General features: G+C 54.2%; 1 protein-coding gene across 5 annotated transcripts; it reads left to right on the forward strand.

Moving 5' to 3' along the window:
• Positions 1 to 3,002: 3,002 nt before the first annotated feature.
• Positions 3,003 to 20,001, forward strand: CHRM4 (cholinergic receptor muscarinic 4). Of its 5 annotated transcripts, XM_064145386.1 has the most exons (4): positions 3,504 to 3,745; positions 6,466 to 6,565; positions 16,763 to 16,804; positions 17,647 to 20,001. In XM_064145386.1, exon 4 carries the CDS (start codon positions 17,652 to 17,654, stop codon positions 19,122 to 19,124), a length of 1,473 nt encoding a protein of 490 aa, XP_064001456.1. In that variant the 5' UTR covers positions 3,504 to 3,745; positions 6,466 to 6,565; positions 16,763 to 16,804; positions 17,647 to 17,651; the 3' UTR covers positions 19,125 to 20,001. The 5 variants fall into 5 exon arrangements, with proteins under 5 accessions (XP_064001462.1, XP_064001447.1, XP_064001456.1 ...); XM_064145392.1 differs by lacking the exons at positions 3,504 to 3,745; positions 6,466 to 6,565 and adding an exon at positions 3,003 to 3,094; XM_064145359.1 differs by lacking the exon at positions 6,466 to 6,565.
• The last annotated feature ends 323 nt before the right edge of the window (positions 20,002 to 20,324 follow it).

The following is a 20,324-nucleotide window of genomic DNA, read 5'->3' on the forward strand; positions in this document are numbered from 1 at the left end:
TGTTCCCAGTCCTGTGAGGGAAGCCAAAGTGAACGACCCATGACTGCCTTCCCTGCTTTTCAAACGTACCCATCTTCTGAGCACTTACTTGGTGATGTAACCCCTGCTCTGCCTCAGGATGGATACAGGTGGGACCTGTAACGAGCCACGATGGAACATCAAGGTAACCACTTGCACTGATACATCAAGGTGGACACTTGCCACTGGCTCCTTCATCTCTTACATCAGGGATAGAGGGAAGAGGATTGGCAATGCCTGGTTTTAGGTTTTGCATTGGTGTGAAGGTAGTTTTTGGGATGGAGGAGCGTGATGGAGCATTGCCAACTGATCATAGAAGAGCAGCAATTGCTGGTTGTATATCAGGCACAGCAAAGCCTATGGTCATGGCTAAAGAAAAAAAGGCAAAGAAGCCATCCAAAAAAGGGAGAGTGGAGATACAGTGATGAAAAAAAAAAGTGAGATCTGCAATTACATGAAAATGGCCATCTTTGGAAGTACCCTAGGTCCCTAGAGGGTGACATGTGCTGGCTTTTGCTCACTAAGTGCCTGTCAGTCAATCAAGATGGCAAGAGGCTCAGAATGTCACAGGTCTTAATCTCAGAAGAGAATAAGGAGTAAGAGAATAAGATCTTTTCCTTGCTTGAAGCAATGAATTTGAAGACAAGTTAGCCTCTAGCTTCTGGTGTGGGGCAAATCCAAGTCCCTCCTGTCCCACCCCACAGCCTGGCACAATGTGTCTGGCCAGAAAAAGGGTAAGGAGCTGGGGTCAGATTCTGGAATGCAGTTACTGTTTTTCATGGTCAGTGTCTACATGGCCTAAGGAGGGAGGTGATGTCATTTTGGTGACATCAAGAAGGACTGGATAACTCGATGGCAGCCCAAGAGCAGGGAATGTGTGAATATGTCATGGCAAATGAAGTTAAGTGTTACATTTGATCAGAATGACAGAATCACAGAACTTTAGAGGTTTGAAGGGACCTTGAAAGATCATCAAGTCCAACCTCCCTGCCAAGGCAGGATCTCCTAGGGCAGTCACACAGGAATGCATCCAGGCAGGTTTTGAAAGTCTCCAGAGAAGGAGACTCCACAACCTCTCTGGGCCCTGCTCTAGGGCTCTGTCACCCTCACTGTAAAGAGTTTTTTCCTCATGCTGAGGTGAAACCTTCTACGTTCCAGTTTGTATCCATTGCTCTTTGTCTTATTGCTGCTGACCAGCAAAAAGACATTGCCCCCATCCACTTGACACTCACCCCTCAGGTATTTGTACACACTGATCAGATCTCCTCTCAGTCTTGTCTTCTCCAGACTAAACAACCACAGGTTTCTCAAGTTTCTCCATAGAGAAGATTCTCAAGACCCCAGATCATCCCCATGGCTCTCCACTGGACTCTTTCCAGCAGGTCTCTGTCTTTCCTGAACTGAGGAGCTCAGAACTGGACACAGTATTCCAGGTATGGTCTCACCAGGGCAGAGCAGAGTGGGAGAAGAACCTCCCTAGACCTGCTGGCCACACTTTTCCTGACGCACCCCAGGATGCCATCGGTCCTCTTGGCTAATACGTATGAGGAGCCTGGGCTTCCAGAAGCTCTGCTGCTCCTAATGAGGGTGCACAAAGCTAGGCTTACAGTTGGAACTTGAGAAGTTTTGCATTCAATTCGGTTAAGCATTTTTATCTACATGACTGAGCAGCTTTGGAAGAAGACTTCTTGCTGTTCATTACAGCCTTTTGTCTATCCATGGGGAGTTGTAGTTTGAAACAAGAGTCCAATCAAACAACCTAACTCCAGTGCAAGCAAATTGACTTCGAAACAGATATTTCCTCGGTCTGATGAGTTTAGCCAGAGCGTGGCAAAGGTACTTTCACATTTTAGCAGGAGGAATAGGAGGTGTTTATTTGAGGCAGGGGCACTGGGGCGAGGGAAGAGACTCTGACAAGTCTTGGTCAGTGACTGCAAAAATGCTGTGGGCAGATGTTAAGCTGGCAAGAGTCACAGCGCCTCAGTGCAGTCGTGTGGCTCAACACCAGCTGATACGGGGAAAGCTTTGTACTCTCGCTCCTCCAGAAGCCAGGAAGGAAAATCAATACTGGCTGAACAGTCACTAAAAAAATGGCAGGATCTGGCCCAGGGTGACCATAATATAGGTGGTACATCTGCCCCTCTGCTGTGGTAGGGGCCTCTCAGTGTGCAAAGGCAGCAACCAAGCTGCTGGTGAAAGTACCAAGAGAGTTTAACCTTTTCAAGGCTTGAAGCACTTTGAGCTGGAGATGTGTCATCAGAGAAAATTGTCTGAATTACCCTATCATGTTCTTTCTGCTAGCATTCAGAAATGTGTCTCCATCTCTAGGGATAAGATGCCAGACTGCAGGATCTGGGGAACAGAGAGGGCAGATCTGTGAATGAGGCACATCTGGCTAATACGTCAGATGACATGTCGACATCAAATGCTAACTTTCAGTTAAGTGGCATCTCTCAATGCGAGACCTGTGGGAGAGGGGGGTGAGGAGGTGAAGTAAGGGGTTGGTGGGAGTTTGTCTGAGGCTGTAATCACTCAAGGGAGTGGGTAAAGTGGAGGGTTTATTTGTTGCTGCGTATTTATGTATGTATGTGTGAGAGCCGAGCAGATGGGGAGATGATACTCGTGTGTCTCTGTGAGACAGCACAAAGTGAGAGGCAGAGGGTGGCTGAGAGACTTGGTCTGGGTATCAGCAGAGAGAAGGGGAAAGGTGCAGAGGAAAGGGAAGAAAGGTTCCTCTTTCCTTTTTTCACGTTTATTTCTTCTTGCCCGACATTTTCACCTAACTGTGATGACAGGAGAAGGCAGAACCCGCGGGGCACTCGACTGTCCCGTAAGCCGCCTGCGGACGTTGGGGTGCCCCGGGAAATGCCTCGGACCTGAGCGTTAGCGTCAACCCGATCGCGCTCATCGCGCGTTTCAAGGCAGCAGATGTGTGCGCTCGGACTGGATTTTTAACGGGCTTTGAGGACAAGGAGGACGCGTCGAGGACCCTGCTCCGCCTCTCCCGGCGCTTTGACGTCCCGGTGCTCCCGGCGCTGCAGCGGAGCGGGACGTAGCCTCCGGGCTGGGCTGATAGGTACGGGGAGCGGGGCAGCAAGGGCCTCGGCTCCGGCGGTCCCGAGGCGGGCGGGGAGAGGGTGGTCCCGGGGCGGCCCCGAAGCCGTGCCGGGGAGGGCGGGGAGCGGGCGGACCGGGGGTGGTCCCGGGGCGGTCCCGAGGCAGGCGGGGGCTGCTGTCCGCGGTGCTGCAGGGAACCACTCCCGCCGCCCCGTCGGATGGTGTGGAGGGGCACAACTGCCCAGTACCGCCTCCCCCTTGGCGCAACATCTGGCCCACACCTGGGAAAGGGATGCGAACAGTAACATGGGGATTGGCAACGGGTTCCTGACGTCGTGATGTGTGTCTCCCCCTCCCCTTCCCTGACAGCCCTCCCCGGTGAGTCTTTGCGGCGAGGAGGGGGAGGCGCAACATCTGGGGGGAGGCACATCTGGGAGCGGAGGAGGGACGGGGGCGGAGGGAGGACCGGGCCCAGCCGGCGGCTCCGGACCCTCCTTCCCTCCGCCACTCTCCGCCCCTCCGCCGCGCACGGCGCCGCCGGGAGCCCGGAGCCGGCTGGGGCCATGCATACCGGAGCCCCCGAGGGCGCGGTGGCGTGCTCGGCGCTGCACCATGGCCGCTGAGAACGGCTCGGCGGCGGCGAGCGGCGGCGGGGGCTGGGGGCTGCCCGGTGAGTCACTGCTCAGGGGCTCCGTCTGCGTGGGGCGGGGGGACGGCGGGACAGGGCATCCCTCCGGGCCCCTGTGGTGAGGGCTGGGGGCCTGCCTGGCTTGGGGGAGCATGGGGAGCGGGCGCTCACCTCCGGGACAGGTAGCGCCCCGATGACCCCAGGAACGGGAGGGTCTCTCTGACAGTTTCCCGGCACTCCTCTGTCCCTTCAGGACCCCCGAGCTCGCCCCGCGGGTTGGGACACCCGCGTTGGTTCACGTCCCCGGGCTGCGTGGAGTCGTGCGAGGGCTGCAGCCCTGCCACGGCACCGGGATGAGAGCTGGCAGCTCCCTTCCCACTCCCACCTAAAGCAACACTGCTCCCCGGGACCCATGGTCCAGGGCGCTTCTGATCACCCGGGAATCGGCCCTGTCAGCACCCTGCCAGGGGCACATGAGCACCCCGGGGCAGTCACCACATATCGGGCAGTCGTTTGCTCTCCTGGTGCCTCTTCTCGGAAGGAGATTTGTTTTCTAAGCAGGAGAGTCCCTACATACTTCTTTGCTTCCCTCTGTGCTCCGGCAAGAGCAGAAGGGACAAGATCCCCTCTCTGTTAGATACTTTGTCCCCTCCTAGGGCCCTTGTGGCAACCTCCCAGGACATGACTAGGCAGAAGTCCCCTCACCTCCAAGCAGAGCCCTCTGCCAGTCTAGGCATTGCAAGGAGGATAGATCTTGTCCCGCCGCGCCCCCCCCCCCCCCCCCCCAAGGTGTGGGTCCCATCTACCTTTCAGCCCTTACTAGGGCGGCTGCGCCCTCCCTGCTGGTAACGGCAGAGCTGCCCCAGGCTCTCCGTTGGCCCATCATGGACAAGATGGGCAGCCCCACCCTTCTTTTCTCCCCAAATAATGACATTGGCTTCAAAACAGGGAGCAAAAACAGGGAGCAGTTCATTTCACTTTTGTTTTTAATGAAAACAGTGCTGGTTTGCCTTTTGTCCTGCTTTCAATCTCTCTGACTCTTTTGTGTCCACATTTTCCACCCGATATTTGCAGAGCACAAGGCTAGGGAAGTAATTCCCTACCTGAGGAATAGCTAACACTCTTCTGTGCCCTGTGGGCAGCTGGCGAAGCTGGCGGGCTCTGCTTGGGCTTTTGGAGGCTCCCTGCTTTGCCACAGGTGACTCGAGTGCCCTTTGAGGGTGGTTCAGTTTCACCTGTCGTTATTTGCAGGATGAGCAGAGGGGTTGGGAGGACTGGTACACACCCAGTGGGGTGGCTTGTTGCTGCTGACACTTTCTACCAAAATACTCAGATGCCAGGGTCTTTGAGCTTATGCTTTTGGTGAAACATCACCAGTGACAACGCTCACGTTGAAATCACAGGCAACAGCAAGATGCTTTTCACTGTCACTACTGATGGGCATCACCTCCTGTTTCCTAACATCTTGATTTCTGAGACCTGAGCACCTGATGCTATTCTCCAGCCTGCACTAGGCCCCCACGAGGCACCTCAAAGCAGAGCAGGGCACCCATACAGAGATCCTAGGAAATAGCAACCGGTCCCTGGTTTACCCTTTAGCTGGGCTGGTGGCCAGCAGGCAGAGCCCCTGGGTGGGGATGACAGCAGGTATCTGGGAGGGGGTAGTGTCTCTGTGCATGGCAACCCCTGTTTTCTGTAGTAGCCAAGTCAAGGTGCCCTGGCTGAGAGCCAGCAGCATGTTCCCGGATCTGCTGGGCAGGGTAGCAGTGTCTCTGTGCGTGACCCGGTGAGTGGGCAGCAGGAAGCTGATGGAAGGAGGGCTGCCAGTAACCACGGTTTGTTTATTCACACAAGGGGCAGACCCATCTCAGCGGGTCAAGTCTGTTTTCTTTCATAGGAGAGAAGTGAACTGAAATGATTAATTAATGCTGTGATCCAATTACTCTGAGTTTGCAGAAGGAGCATGGTTTTTCTCTTTAAACTGTCCCCACGAGGATCCAACTGATGCCAGGTTTTGTCATGGTTGGGGTTTTGTTGGTTTTCTTTTCTTTTCTGAATTAAAATCACAAACATCTCCTCAGAAAAACAAAACAAAACAAAACAAACAAAAAAAACCAATACAACCCAAGCAAAACCAAAACCCAAGAAAACAAAGCCAGAGAATAGAGTGGGGCCAGGACAAGTGGATGATGCAGAGCAGACCCCAGCATTCCTTCGCTGCAGAACCCCTTCTCTGCCTGCCTTGCTGAACCACAGCCAGCAGCAGCCAGAGCGGTGAAGAGGGTGGTGAGTGCCCAGCCGGGGTGACAGATGCAGCTCTGTGAAGGCAGCGGGAAGAGCAACAGTGAGAGGAGAGGGAAATGGAGGCTGTTTGCAAGGGGCTGCTCCTTTCTGCACAAATGCAGCTCCTCTGTCTGCACGCTCACACCCATTGCAAGAGTTCCATGTGTGCAAGCTGCCCCCCACTCCTTGGTGTGGGAAATCAAGGCTTTGAGGGGCATCTTCTGGAGAAATGTGATTTCTCCTTGAGTCAGTTTCTGCTCAGGCTGACATGAGGTTATGCCCTTGTTGGTCTCCGGCAAGCCAAGGGAGAAGGTTTGCTTTGTGTTTCAGCAGCCGTTCTGGGCTGGTTCTAAAACTGCGTATCTAAAGGATATGTTCCAGGGAGATGTGAGGCTGTGGGACCTGGCACAGACAAGAAATGGAAATTTGGCCCAGATCGTTCCCATCTACATCCCCTCATCTCTTCATCTCTCTCCCAGCATCTCCCACAGGCTGATCCTAAGCCCGTCCTAGCACCAGCACCCAGGCACCAGTGGTGATGCAGGGCTCAGCATCTCAGCAATGTGGAAGCCTCTTCAGGTTGGTGTTTGGAGCCATGTCTCTTCCAAGGGATTCAGGTGACCAGTCAGAAAGTCAACACCAGTTTCTAGGAAGAGGCTTGTGTTCTTCTGCCCTGACAGCCCAGGCAATGAGGGTCTTCATGGGTGACTGTTATCTGACTCATAACCAAGTGGAATAGCATGCTAGGCTTGGCCATCCCTGGGAGACCACTGCCTATCACAACATCCTTTTAACCCTCTAGGCACAGGAAAGGCTTTCTGCATCCAGATCCTTGGCCATGCTGAGGCTGGTCCTTGAGCTACATTCTGACAAACTTATCTGCTGAAGTTTCAAGGAGGAGTTGGACATTTCCTGGACAAATGAATCTGAGGTACATTATTCCCAGGCAGGCTTGCCCACTGTGCCAGTACTTTGCTGGTAGAGGGGCACACAGGGCAGGGTGTTGTGCCTACAGGTTCTCCACTTGATATTTAGCAACAGTGGTTCAGCAGCAAACACACAACCAGTAGCAGACACCTGGGTGTCCCCACCCTGTCTCTGTGTGTTAGCATCCATTGCATCTTCCTTGTGGATGGATGTGTTGGATCTCTTGGGACTTGACTCTGGGTCAGGACAGCATTATCTGAGCTGGCCTCAGGCCCTGAGTCCCCTGACACAAGAAGTGTGAGCAAATCAAGCTCTGATGGAGATGCTCCTCAGCCTGACCCCTTGCATGCCAGGCACAGCTGCTTACACCATTGCCTCAGGACTTCTTCAGGCACTCTCCAGAGATGCCTTCAGCCCAGAGGCTGCACTGCAAGGAGGAGGAATTCCAGCAGAAGGCTGGTTTATACCTTGTAAGATCTAAACTCACTAAGAAAATTAACTTCATCATGTTACCCAAGACTCCAAACTCAGTGGCTGCAGGCACAGAGCCTCATCCCCCTGATACGCCCTGAAATCTTTGCTGGAGGTCCTGCAAATCAGACCTCCTGTCTTGCCGTGATCCTATCCCCATCACCTCTGTGTGTCCTGTGCAGTGTGGGCTTCAGTCCCACTCTATGCATGAGGCAGCAGCAGAGATGCCCAAGCACATCCTGTTCTGCTCCCCCCACCCCAGCACTAGGCAGGTTGGGGCATGCTGGTATAAAGGACACGCATCCATCCTGAGTGCTCCTTCCATAACCCAGAGAAGGCTGGAGGGGACCGTGGGGAACCGCAGGGCTCTTCGCTTGTCTTCAAAAGCCTCATAGTGGAGTTTCATCCTAGGTCAGTTGGCACAGGAAGAGCAGCACCTGGGAAGTTTGTCCTTTAAAGGCAGGACTAAGTGTAAACCATGGAGCTCCTCAGACCCAGCAGGCTTGGCCGGAGCTATCGTCACGGTTCTGAGTTATCAAAGCTCCTCTACCCTAGACAGCCAGGCAGAGCAGCAGTCTCCTGCTACCATAATTGATGTTCAATCTAATATCATTTGCTGCACCCTGCAGCTTAGAGGCAGTGGGGTTTGTACTAGGTACCTCAGCTGGAGGAAAGGGGTGCTGGGCGAAGTGTTATATTGAGGTTTAAGGCTCACGGTAGAATTGGTCTGCACTGACCAGCTAATGGGTTAACATCTTTAGGCTCTTCAAGCAGGATTAGATTGATTTGTCTGTGGGAAACTCAGATTTCTAGTTGTGCAACACCGAGGTCTGAAATCATCACTCTGCAAGCACAACGTCCCAGGCCCTCGCATCCGCTGCAGGTCACGGGTCGGCTCTCCAGAGGCACGCATGGCGCCTCGCTTCAGTGAGCCCTGCCTTGCAGACCCTCTCAGTGTTGATGTTAGCTGGGCCTGCCCACCGGCAGCACGGCCAGGCTGCCGGCCCCTGCCGCCCAGGGACAGGCATGCTTGTGGGATCTTTGCGTGACTGAGACAGGAAGGAGCGTACCCTGCATCGCACCATCGCTAGTGCCTTCAGGGTAGCTTGGATCTCTGCTCTGTTGGCAGATACATCATGTGCAGTCCCAGTTAAAGCAAAAAATGCATGTGCAGAGAGCAGTGGAGAGAAACAAAACCTTGCTGGCATCAGCCTTTGCCTGACAACAGGCATGAGTTGCCTGGGCTTGGGTCTGCCTTTCTGCAACACTTAGGAGCAGCATCTAGCATGGTCATCTCCAGGATGTTTGCAGAGCTCAGATCCCCTGCCATGGCCCATAACCAGTGTACAACTCATGAAACTTGCCACCAAACACAGCCACAGGTGGCTAAAACCCCTGTCCACTGTTGCAGGATGATGCCTGTGGTGTTAGTTAGGGCCACGACAGGCTGAAGAGCAACATCCAAGAGCAACATCCTACAGTGAGTGAGGTGACTCCTAGGCAGAGCTGAGGTACCTGAGCACAAGAGCTGTGTCCCATGAAAGTGTCCAGCCTCAGCACTGTACCTGCTCTACCCAGAAAAGACCTTGTGGAAGCCTTCAGGGAAGGCAACAGGGAGATTTTTGCAGGCAGTTTCTTTCCATGAGAGGAAGAGCCCTCTCAGAAGAGTTTCTTACAGCTCTTCTGCAGTGCAGATGTGTAATTCCTCCCTGGCAGCCCGAAGCTATTCCTGCCTCCCCTTCTCTCTTGTCTCCATGAGCAAGGGTTCCCTACCTGCTCTTGTCACCTGGTCCATACCACCTGACCATGCACTGTACTCCCATATCCATTTTCTGCTGCAGTTCCTGTCTATCACTCTGTCCCCTTGCTCGGATGTCACCTCCAACACCAAACTCTCTGCAGGTCTCATGGCCAAGTGAGGGCTAATATTTCCACTTTCCTTTTCATTAACACCCCAAAGATTCTCCTCTGCCGTCCGTCTGCAGGACTAAGGCTGTACTGTGTCACATCCATTCTGCAGGTCCCTTGCTCTTGCCCAGTTTTCTGTGCTTGGCTCAGGATATCATCTCTCTTTCCTCTTACCAATTGCTCAGATGGCTTTTTTCTCCTTTCAAAGCTCCACAGAGCCTCACGCTGCTCCACAGGCAAGGGACTCTGGTTCCTGTTGCCCAGTCTTTAAAATTTCAGATGAGCACCTTGATGTTTTCTCTCTGTGGTGCCTTAGCTCTGGGAATTTTGTTCCTGACGGTTCTGCTCTGCCACAGAGCACCACATCTGATTGCCTGAGCTGCATTCCCACCTCACAGTCCATGGGAAGCCCAGGGGACAAAGAGTGTGGGCACAAAGTGCTGCAGTGCTTTGCCTGGGTGCCACCCCCCACCTTGCCCAGTACCAGACCAGGCTCCTGGAGGACTGGGGTGGGCTGGTACCTCAGGTGCATGGGTGACCATGCCTCTGTGGGGCTGTGGCAGGTTGAGAGACTTCCGTGCAACTGGCTTCCCCAAAGAGGGGCTGAGTCCACCTGCCTCACCGTTCCCAGGCAGGGATGGTCCTTGTCCCTGTGACAGAGAGAGCTGCTCTTCTAAGCAGCCATATCTGGGGGCTTGCAATTCCCTGCCCTGTCCATCCTCCATCACCATCTGTCTTGCAGGTGTCTGATCCCAGCCACTAACCTGTTCCCGGGGGGAGCCCCAGATAATTCAGGCAGGCCCTTGCTGCTCTACTCCTCTCTCTCCTTCCCCTCTGCCACCTGAGCCCAGAGCCCTTCCTGGCAGCTGGACCTGTACGTCCCATTAAAGCTTGAGCCCGGGATAGAAAAGAGCGTGAGCATCTCTCTGAGGCGGAGAGCATTAGTGCAGTAGATAGAGAAGTGCAGCTTTAGTCCAGGCTCAGATGAAATGCCTGGAATTAAGCCAGGGGAGGCTTGGATTGGATATTAGGAAAAAAATCTATACTGAAAGGGTGGTCAGGCATTGGAACAGGCTGCCTAGGAGGTGGTGGAGTCGCCATCCCTGGAGGTGTTCAAGAACCGTGTGGGTATGGCACTCTGGGACATGGTTGAGTGGTGACTGTGGTGGCCTTAGGTGGACGGTTGGACTTGTTAATCTTAGATGTCTTTTCCAACCACAACAATGCTGTGATCCTATGACAGCTGAGCATGTTCCTGCTCAGTGTCATGGACTGAGCTCTGCCACCAGCCCTGGGGAGTCAAGGCAGAGGGCATAGGAGGAAGAGGATGGTGTCATGTCTCCCCTCCCAGCCCCACCCAGGATGCTGCTGCAGTGAGCCCTCTCCCACCATGATGTTATCCACTGGAGTCCAGCCCAGGTCTGTGAGCTGCTGGGGAGGCATCTGTGCATGGGGACTGTGTGCTGGGCACAGTGGGGTAAGGCTGGGTTTGCCTTGCATGGCGTTTGCTGGGCATGCTGGCTGTCAGTGGTGCACTGACAGGTCATATATTTGGCCTAACAACTGGGTGACAGATGGTTAATCAATTGTCAGAGTGGCCAGCGCTCTTGGGCTATTTATAGGAGCCACTCTCAGCCACTTTAAATCACTTTTTCACCAGTCCCCTTCTGGTTTGCCAGTGCTGTGTAGCCTCTTATGAGCTGATTACAACACAGGGCACCTTCTGGGGAGCCAGCTCAGGCAGGAGTCGCAGCCATGCCGGCTGTGGGGTGCTGGCGAGCAGCTGGGTTGTGTGCTATTTACATGGGCCACAGCATGGACCTGCAAGAGCTTCTTGTGGCTGTGTGCACACAGCCTTGGATGGGTCAGCTTGTTTTTTGCTTTGAAATCCAGCAATAACCACCTAGCTACAAGCAGCAGCGGAGGCAGCATGCGCTCCTGGCTTGCCAGGGGCAAGAGGCCAGGTTGGGATGACTACAGTGCCCCTTTCTGGCTCTACACACAGCGAATGTTCAGACTGCAAAGCAAAAATACATGCTGAGCACAGGAGGGGTTCACCAGCCCCCTTGCCTCCCCCTGAAAGCTGGCAGCTCCTGTGCTGCAGAGCTTCTCCAGTGGCTCCAGGAAAAGCTGTCAGGGATGGAGGAATTTACTTTGCCTCGTGAGAACCAGTTGGATAGCAGAGTGAAGAAGAGGGGGATAAATCATTGAAAGGAAATACAAAATGTGCAGATCCTCCCCATACCTTACTGGCAAGAAGCAGTTCCTCTGGCATGATGGCTCAGAGCTGGAGCAGGGGTCCATCAACCCTTGCCCATGCCTGAGGATACCAGCACAGCTGCCAGCTGGAGCTGGGAGGGCAGAGGGTGCCCTGCCATCTTAGCACAGCAAATCCCACTGGCACTTCATCTCCTTTCTATTTTCCTGGCTGGTTTGTTGCTTTCATTGTTCCCGATGCAGAAGCACAGGGGCAGCCTGACATGAGCTTGGCAGCAGCCCCAGTAGGGTAAACATAGGCTGATGCCCACTGCCCAGGCACATGGACTGCCCCTGATCCTCTCCTGATACATTACACTGCCAAGGTGCCTGCTTCTGTTCTCTAGGAGCTCTGTTTTCGCACTCTTTGAGGAGTGTGAACCTGTCAACCAGAACAATCCTTCACTAAACTGGTGCCATGAGTCAAGAACTAATTAACAGTTATTAGATAATGCAATTAGCACCACAAACTGTCACCCCTCTCTGAGTGTCCCTTCACTTTGCATGCAGGATTCATATCCCTTCGGCATCTTCTCTCCCTCCCTTCTTTTTCTTCCCTTCTCTCCTCAGATTCTGGTTGTGGCTGTGCTCACTGCTCAGCCTCACATCACATCAGCACTTGGACATAACAGGTATTGTCCCTTTAAGACTGTCACACTCTCAATGCCTTTGGGAAGGCCAAGACAAGTAAGAGGCTGGAAGTGCATTCCTTGCAGCAACGCTGGAGCAAAATATGCCCTGGCTCCAGCACTCTGCACCCAGCTGGAGCAGGGAGTGATGTGTGCCTTCCTCCAGGATGTCCCTGCAGCAGAGCAGGTCACCTTTCCTCCCTCTTAGAGACAGGCAGCTGGAGCCCCACAGGGTCCAGTCAGTCAGAAGCTGGCATCCACAGCCACCCCATCCTTACCAGCATGGGAGCCTCCTGGGCTCGAGGTCTTTTCAGCATTGCTGTTCCTCACACCCACACAGAGCAGAAGCCCCACTCCTGTGGGAGCAGCTCATGCTCAGAAGCCACTGGTTTCTTGAATTCTTCTCCTTCTCTGACAAACCTCTTCCCCTGACTGGCATCTGAGTGTGGAACTTGTTTTCTGGTGGTGAAGCCTGTTGCTCATGCTGGGTGGGCACACAGCCCTGATCATCGCCATAGACTTCACATGGACCAACCTTTGCTCTGCCCCTACTGGCCTCTGCTCCCCCACCTAGAGGCCGAGGATGGGGCTGGGACTGAGTCAGTGACAGAGCAAGGAGTGGAGTGGGTGGTGGTGGTGTGAGGAGCAGAGGCTGTGGAGGGAGCCGATGGAAGCTGTGCAGTACAGGGAGCAGAGGCAGGGTACACTGGAGCAGTAGTGCTGCTTGCTCCAAGAGTTCATCCCACAGCTTGCAGTGCCACCATCACATGGGCATGCATGGAACAGGGTGGGATAGGAGGGACCTAGCCCCTGTCCCACATGGGTTGAATGCTCAGCAGGTGCTTGGACACTAACTGCACCTGATGGAGCACCTGGCTCTAGCCAGTACAAACATTATCACCATGGGGTGATCATTAGCAGTCCGTGCCAGGACTTCTCCTTTCCTATGTGGCAATGTGCCACAGGTTGGGAAGGCTTGCTGGAGTGACACACAAGGTGTGCAGCAAGGAAACAGCAGAGCTTTCCATTGTGCCCTCAGATGTCAGCCTGTGATTGTGGAGGGGTGAGCTGGCCTTGATTTGCTCTCTAGCTCTGGAGCTGTCTCTTCACCTAACAGTGGTGACACCCATGATCTCAGGCAGCAAGGTGACCTTGTTGTGCCAAGTGCTGCCCAAAATCAGTGGGTCCCACTCAAATGACAACCTACTCTGCTTGGATCTGCAGCTGCCTGTAGCCTCTTGTCTTTGTCTGAAACATGCAAGATGTAGGGTAGGAAGGGAAAGGCTTTTCCCTGTCTTGAGGATATGCTCACTGAGTGCCCCAGTGGCCACAGAAAACCTCAGCCCAAAAGATGCCAACAGTCAAGAGTTGGAGGCTCCTAATGCTTCAGTGGAGAGGAGAAAAACAGACATAAATCATTGCCAGAAGTCCTAGGGAGGAAGGAGGCTGATGATGGAGTTGGCTGTAGCCGGCTGGTGAGAACAGGTCTGGGGGAGCACCTGCTGAGTGCTGCAGACAAGGTATGGCAAGTGCAAGTGGAGAAGTCACTTGCTGTCACAGGCAAGGGTTCAGCACCAGAAGCCCTTCTGGAGTGTCCTCTGGGCTTTGCCAAGGCTGAATTTGCTCCCTGGCAGCACTGCTGGCATGGAGGTGTGGGTAAAGGGGGTAGAAACAGAGACAGTGTTGTGGGATGAGGGGAGTTGAGGAGAAGGAGAGGAGAAATGAGCTCTTGGGGGTGCAGGAGAAGAGATGGGCACTTGGTGGGGTGACATTCAGTGGCATTTAATGAAGAGACCCCCAGGTCCTGGGAGAGGTCCCGTGGTGTCTGGAAGCTTCACAGCATCAGACACAGTGATGCTGCTGGCATGAGAGTGGAGATGGAGTCAAAGTGCTGAGACTGTTGCAGCACCACAGCTCTCCTAAACACACTCTCCATCTTTGGGCACATCCTGGGGGTGCAGGTAGAGCTGGAGCTGCCCAAGGGCTATGCCCCTACATTGGGCCCTCCCCACATAGAATCGTAGAATGCATTGGGTTGGAAGGGACCCTCAAAAGTCATCTTGTCCACACCCCTGCAGCAAGCAAGGACATCTTTAGCTAGATCAGGCTGTATCACACAGCCTCGGTGCTCTCCATCCCAAAGGCAAATGGCAGGATGAATCCTGAGTGCCTGCACAGGTGTGACACACAGCTTGGCCAGGAGCTTTGAGACCTGGTGAATTCATGCTCCCCCTGGCCTGCTCCAGCTCCAGCTCCAGGCAGAGCTGCCCGTGCTGCTCAGGAAGGCAAAGGTAGCACCAGGCTGTCCCAGTAAGCTCAGCGATGGGGGTCAGGGTCAGAGAGATGAAGAGATGGACAGAGCAGATGGGGAAAGAAGGATGAGCATGGCAGAAAATAGCCATGGTGTCTGAGGTGAGGGTGAGTGGTGCACCCACCTTCAGGTTCCTACACGCTGTTGTATGTCTGTGTTGTACACAGCTTCACACTGTTCTCGTTCCCCGTCCTACCCTCAGGCAGGAGGCTGCTTTATTTTTGTCCTTTGGTGGAGGCTCATTCTCAAAACACCTGTGGCAGTCCTTCACCCTGAAAGACGCACCTGGGGCTGCAGCTGCCCCGGTCTCAGCACACCACTTTCCAGCACGACCTCTGGGTGGCATCCAACGACGCGCGAGTGGGGCTGCGCCGCTCGCCCTGCTTCTCGTGTCCTGTGCCAGCAGTTCAGCGGAGGGGGATGAGGAGAACCTTTCTTACCTCGGTCAGGGCTGTTAAGTAGACGGATGCACTTATATGACGAGGCCGGTTCACAGACTCCAGTGAAAAAGTGAACTCCTCATTTTAGCAGAGACGGAGGCAAGGTTTCTTGTCAAGATTTTCACGTTCCCCCCCCCCCCGCCCTAGAAGAGCTGGGGTAGATGTCTGCTTGATTGCTAGCTTGTCTGATCGGGTTGATTAGCTGTTACAGGAGTGACAGCTAAATCTCCCCATCTCACTAAAGTGAAGAATTTAAACCTCATTTCCATTGTGCTGAAACCAACCCCCAAACTGCCAGGATTACATATTTCCAAGTCACTTTACACACTTATCACCTCCTCTCACATCGTTGGCTAGGTGCCCAGGAAGCACGGCAGCAGAAAATGCTTTCCCCCTCCCTCAATGCACCTCTTGTGCTTGGAGCTGGATGCAAAGCTGGGCAGTGCCACCAGGCTTCCTCTCCCCTCCAGTATTTAGCATTGAGTATCTACCAATGGGTGCTGCTTTCTTTTCATAGAGCTTTGTCTTCGTGGGCTCAGAGGACACTGGTACAGAGGTATTTCCCTGTCCCACTCCTGCTTCTTTCAGCTGTGGATTTAAGAAAAGCCCAGCTGCTATGGCAGGTGTAGCCCTGCTAATGCAGGAGCTGCCTTAATGGCAGCTACACTGATAGCCTCGTTTAGCATCTCAGCAGCCGTACTTCCATTTCCTAGCACCTGCATCTCTTTCAAAACCAAGCACTGGGTCCCTGGTGCTGCCTGAGGCCATAGGTGCCACCACTATTGGGTGCAAAGTATGCTCTGAAGTCAGATAGCAAACCGTAGCAGTTTGCCAGTGGCAGACATCTCCCACAAACACAAGGCAAGGGCTTTTCCTTTGGAAGACTTTAAAAATAAGAACTAACCCCAAAGCCCACCAAGCCCTGCTTGGGAGAGGTGTGTGCCAGTGGCGTGTTCAGACACTGTGCTAATTCATCTCAGGAGTCCCAGGGGTTTGGAACCAGCACCATTACCCAAGCCATTTTGCAGGCACACACTGTGACAGGTGCTCCTGCTGAGTGCATCAACATGGACACCTACCCACCCCTCTGGTGGTGCTACCAGAAGCAGCTCCTTTGGGGTTGGGTGGGTAGACTGACAGGACCCTTGCCCTAGGCACTGAGTGGACCTGCTGGAGAGGCTGCTCTTGCTGGGCTAGTGGGGCTGGGATGCTTCTGGAACCTAGGCTGAGGCTCGTGAAGGCCCAAAAGTTTTGGGGAGGCCTGAGTGGTGTAGGAGAGGCAAGTCTGACAGGACACTCTCCTGACCAGTCCACGTCCTCCAGTACCTTTCGTCTTCCTTTCTCTTCCAGTAAAATCCCTTTCATCCCAACACATCACTTTCGGTTCATTCCTCTGACCTTGGTGGGGGGGTGGGTGTTAACCACAGGCATCTCGGTTTGGATGAAGGTAGTCTTTCTGTCTGGAACTCTTGCCACCTCTCAGAAATAATTCCATGTAGCAGGCAGAGATGTAGCAGGCTTCACTCTGTACATCTGCACAGCTGGTGTGGCTGCAGCTGCAAGATGAAGTGGGACTGTGGGAAGGGGCCAGCATTTCCTCTCATTGCTGGCTGATGGCACTCGTGCAGCTCATTCCCTCTCCTGCGCCTGTCAGGGCAGGGCTGTGAACCAGGCCAAGCCAAATTAGCTGGTTTCAGCCTTATCTGCCTCTTGAGCAATGTCACCTCTCTGTCAAGGCCACCTCAGCTGGAAAGGTTGGTGCCCTGCAGTCAAACGCTGAGGGGCTCACACTGGGATGAAGCTGTAGTGTAACTTGATGTTTTCCTTGTCCCAGATGTAATCTTCCAGAAGGAGCTCTTTGCTGCCAGGCACACAGGTGAGCTGAGTGGATCGCATTTAAAGGCTTTGCTGGGTAGTTCCCTCCCGGGGAGGTACTTTGGGGAGGCCATCAGGACGCACCTGAGGCATGCTATAAACCTGCTCTGGTCCCTGAGGCAGGACACTGGCTCCTGTCCTTGCAGGGAGTGCTGTGCATCATCGCTGGGCTGCACAGCCTGCCCTTCTCCTGCAGCCCCTAGGCCTCTCTGTGTGCCTCCCTGGGGCACACTAGGGCTTTGCTCCTGCTGGGAGGTGGCTCCCAGATGTACGTCTACATCTCCCTGGTCAACAGGAGCAGGGTGAGGAGGCACAAGCCTGAAAGCAGGAAAGAAAATGCAAGTCCCTCAGATTCCTCTTGGTCCTTCTCTGGACATGTTTCACTATGTCCATATCCTTCTTGTAATAGGGGCTCCAGAACGGGATGCAGTGCTCCAGGTGGGGTTTCAGCACTGGGCTGTGCAATCCCCTCCCTCCTGCAGCCCCTTGACCTCTCTGCATGTCTCCCTGGGGCACACCAGAGCTCTGCTCCTGCTGGGAGGTGGCTCCTGGCCCTGCAGAGAGGGAACCATTGTGCCCTGGCCAGAGGACTGAACCCAGCCCTGTCTCTGGTCCTCCTGCTACAGCCCTGTGTCTCCTCCCTTGCTAAGTGGGGACACAAAAGGTGCCTTCAAAGAGCTCTTGGGGAAGGCTGCAATGGCAGAGAGAAACCCAACAAGCCCAGGAGATTTTTGAGCACTAACCAGGAGCAGTGCTGGCCAGGGAAAACTGGGGTGGCAGCAAAGGCTGCCAGCACAGGCTGGCAGATGTCAGTCTCTCTTTCTGTCGCTGCTTCCCTTGCAGACCCCATGCACAACCTTTCCGCTCAGCCCTGGCAAGTGAAGATGGCCAATCTGACCTATGACAACTTCACCCTGGGCAACCGCTCCGAGGTGGCCATCCAGCCTCCCAGCAACTACAAGACAGTGGAGCTGGTTTTCATCGCCACCGTCACCGGCTCGCTCAGCCTCGTCACCGTGGTGGGGAACATCCTGGTGATGCTGTCCATCAAGGTGAACCGCCAGCTCCAGACTGTCAATAACTATTTTCTCTTCAGCCTGGCCTGTGCAGACCTCATCATTGGGGTCTTCTCCATGAACCTTTACACAGTCTACATCATCAAAGGCTACTGGCCACTGGGGGCTGTGGTGTGTGACCTGTGGCTAGCCCTGGACTACGTGGTAAGCAATGCCTCTGTCATGAACTTGCTCATCATCAGCTTTGACCGGTACTTCTGTGTTACCAAGCCCCTGACATACCCAGCCAGGAGGACCACCAAGATGGCAGGGCTAATGATCGCAGCAGCGTGGATATTGTCCTTCATTCTCTGGGCACCTGCCATCTTGTTCTGGCAGTTCATTGTGGGCAAGAGGACAGTCCCCGAGAGAGAATGCTACATTCAGTTCCTCTCCAACCCGGCAGTGACCTTCGGCACGGCCATTGCTGCTTTCTACCTGCCTGTGGTCATCATGACGGTGCTGTACATCCACATCTCCCTGGCCAGCAGGAGCAGGGTGAGGAGGCACAAGCCTGAAAGCAGGAAAGAAAAGAAAAGCAAGTCCCTCCGGTTCCTGAAGGGCCCCGTGATCAAACAAAACAACAATAACTCCCCCAAGAAGGCTGTGGAGGTGAAAGAGGAAGTGAGAAACGGGAAAGTGGATGACAAGCCCTCAGCACAGACAGAGGCTGCTGGCCATCAGGAGGAGAAAGAGACTTCCAACGAGTCCAGCACTGTCAGCATGACTCAGACCACAAAAGATAAGCCCACAGCAGAAATCTTGCCGGTGGGGCAAGGGCAGAGCCCAGCCCAGCCCCGGGTGAACCCAACTTCCAAGTGGTCCAAGATTAAGATTGTCACCAAGCAAACTGGGACCGAATGCGTAACGGCCATTGAGATTGTCCCAGCTAAGGCAGGAGCCTCTAACCACAACTCTCTGTCCAACAGCCGCCCAGCCAACGTCGCCAGGAAGTTTGCCAGCATTGCCAGGAGCCAAGTGCGGAAGAAGCGGCAGATGGCAGCCCGGGAGAAGAAAGTCACCCGCACCATATTTGCCATCCTCCTAGCCTTCATACTCACATGGACGCCGTACAACGTGATGGTCCTCATTAACACCTTCTGTGAGACCTGTGTGCCCGAAACAGTGTGGTCCATTGGCTACTGGCTCTGCTACGTCAACAGCACCATCAACCCAGCCTGCTATGCCCTCTGCAATGCCACTTTCAAGAAGACCTTCAAGCACCTTCTCATGTGCCAGTACAGGAACATTGGCACAGCCAGATAGGCTGGCACTCAGGGACCACTTCAGCAACATTACAGAAGCTCTTCCCTTTGCCTCCTTTGCCAGGAAGGGTCCTCTGCTCCCCGCTCACAGCAATGCAGACTGTACAGTGATTGCAGGTGATGCCCTTCATCCAATACTGACAAAGGTCCAAGGAACCTTCTAAGGTGCAGCTCCTTCCAGTCACCCTGGGACCTTGGGGAGCCAGTGGGAAAGTCGGTGGCATGAGGAGGAGGTATGGTGACCAGAAGCCCTCCCCAGATCCCTGCTTTTGAGGGAAAGGCCAACTGGCATCAGTCTCTGTCCCGAGCCTGGATGCCTCCTCTTCTCCTGGATGACCATCTCCAGTGCATCAGAGCTTGTCTGCATGCAGACGGTCTAATGCTGGATGCCTTCAACAAGCTTTTAAATCAGTCATTACCCAAGAAATGAAAAGAAGCCAGGGCCACACATTTGCCAGCCATCGTGGACCAGGATGGTTTGGGCATGGTCATGGGGAGTCCTGCTGGCCCAGCCAGGCTTCCTCCCAGTGCAGTCAAGATGGCACCCTAACAGATGTGCCAAGGTCCTTCCTTTCCCTTGAGAGATGCCTTCATACAGCCTCACCCAGGGACCGAGGAGAGGAATTTTCGCCTGGGCTTCAGATACACTCTACCCTTCATATCCTTTCTGCCCATAGCCAACGACTGGCTGGATGGACAGACAGATAAGTTGAGCATCTCATTCCTGGGTGAGGAGTCACTTCTTATAACGGTGGAACCTAAAACTGCAAAGAAAAGCAGTGTAGTGGTGCAGAACTTCTCTACATCAGCCTGGGGGAAATGTAGCCCCTGAGAAGTGGGCAGCAGCAACGGTGAAAATAACTGTCCTTGGGAGGGATGGGGGGAAATAGGGGGTCTTGGAGAGGGTTGGGAAGAGGGCCTGCAATGTGGATGAGGTGCCTTGTGCCTCATCCGGGCCATGAGCAGGTCCCCACGGCAGGTGTGGGAGGCCTGATGATGCATGGCTTCCGGGGCTGGGAAAGGACAGTGGTGGCCTGTAGCCCTGCTCCTGCCCCAAGAGCAGGGGGACACCCCTGGAAGGCCAAAGGAGCTGGCTATTGAGCTTTGTAAATGGATGTAACCCTGTCATCAGTGTTGTGATGGAGCCCTCAGCATGCAGGCTTCAGCCAGCATCTTCAGCCCCCTCCCAGCCTACCTGTGT

Source organism: Pogoniulus pusillus, chromosome 1 (assembly GCF_015220805.1).
Source record: "Pogoniulus pusillus isolate bPogPus1 chromosome 1, bPogPus1.pri, whole genome shotgun sequence".
Lineage (NCBI taxonomy): Eukaryota > Metazoa > Chordata > Aves > Piciformes > Lybiidae > Pogoniulus > Pogoniulus pusillus.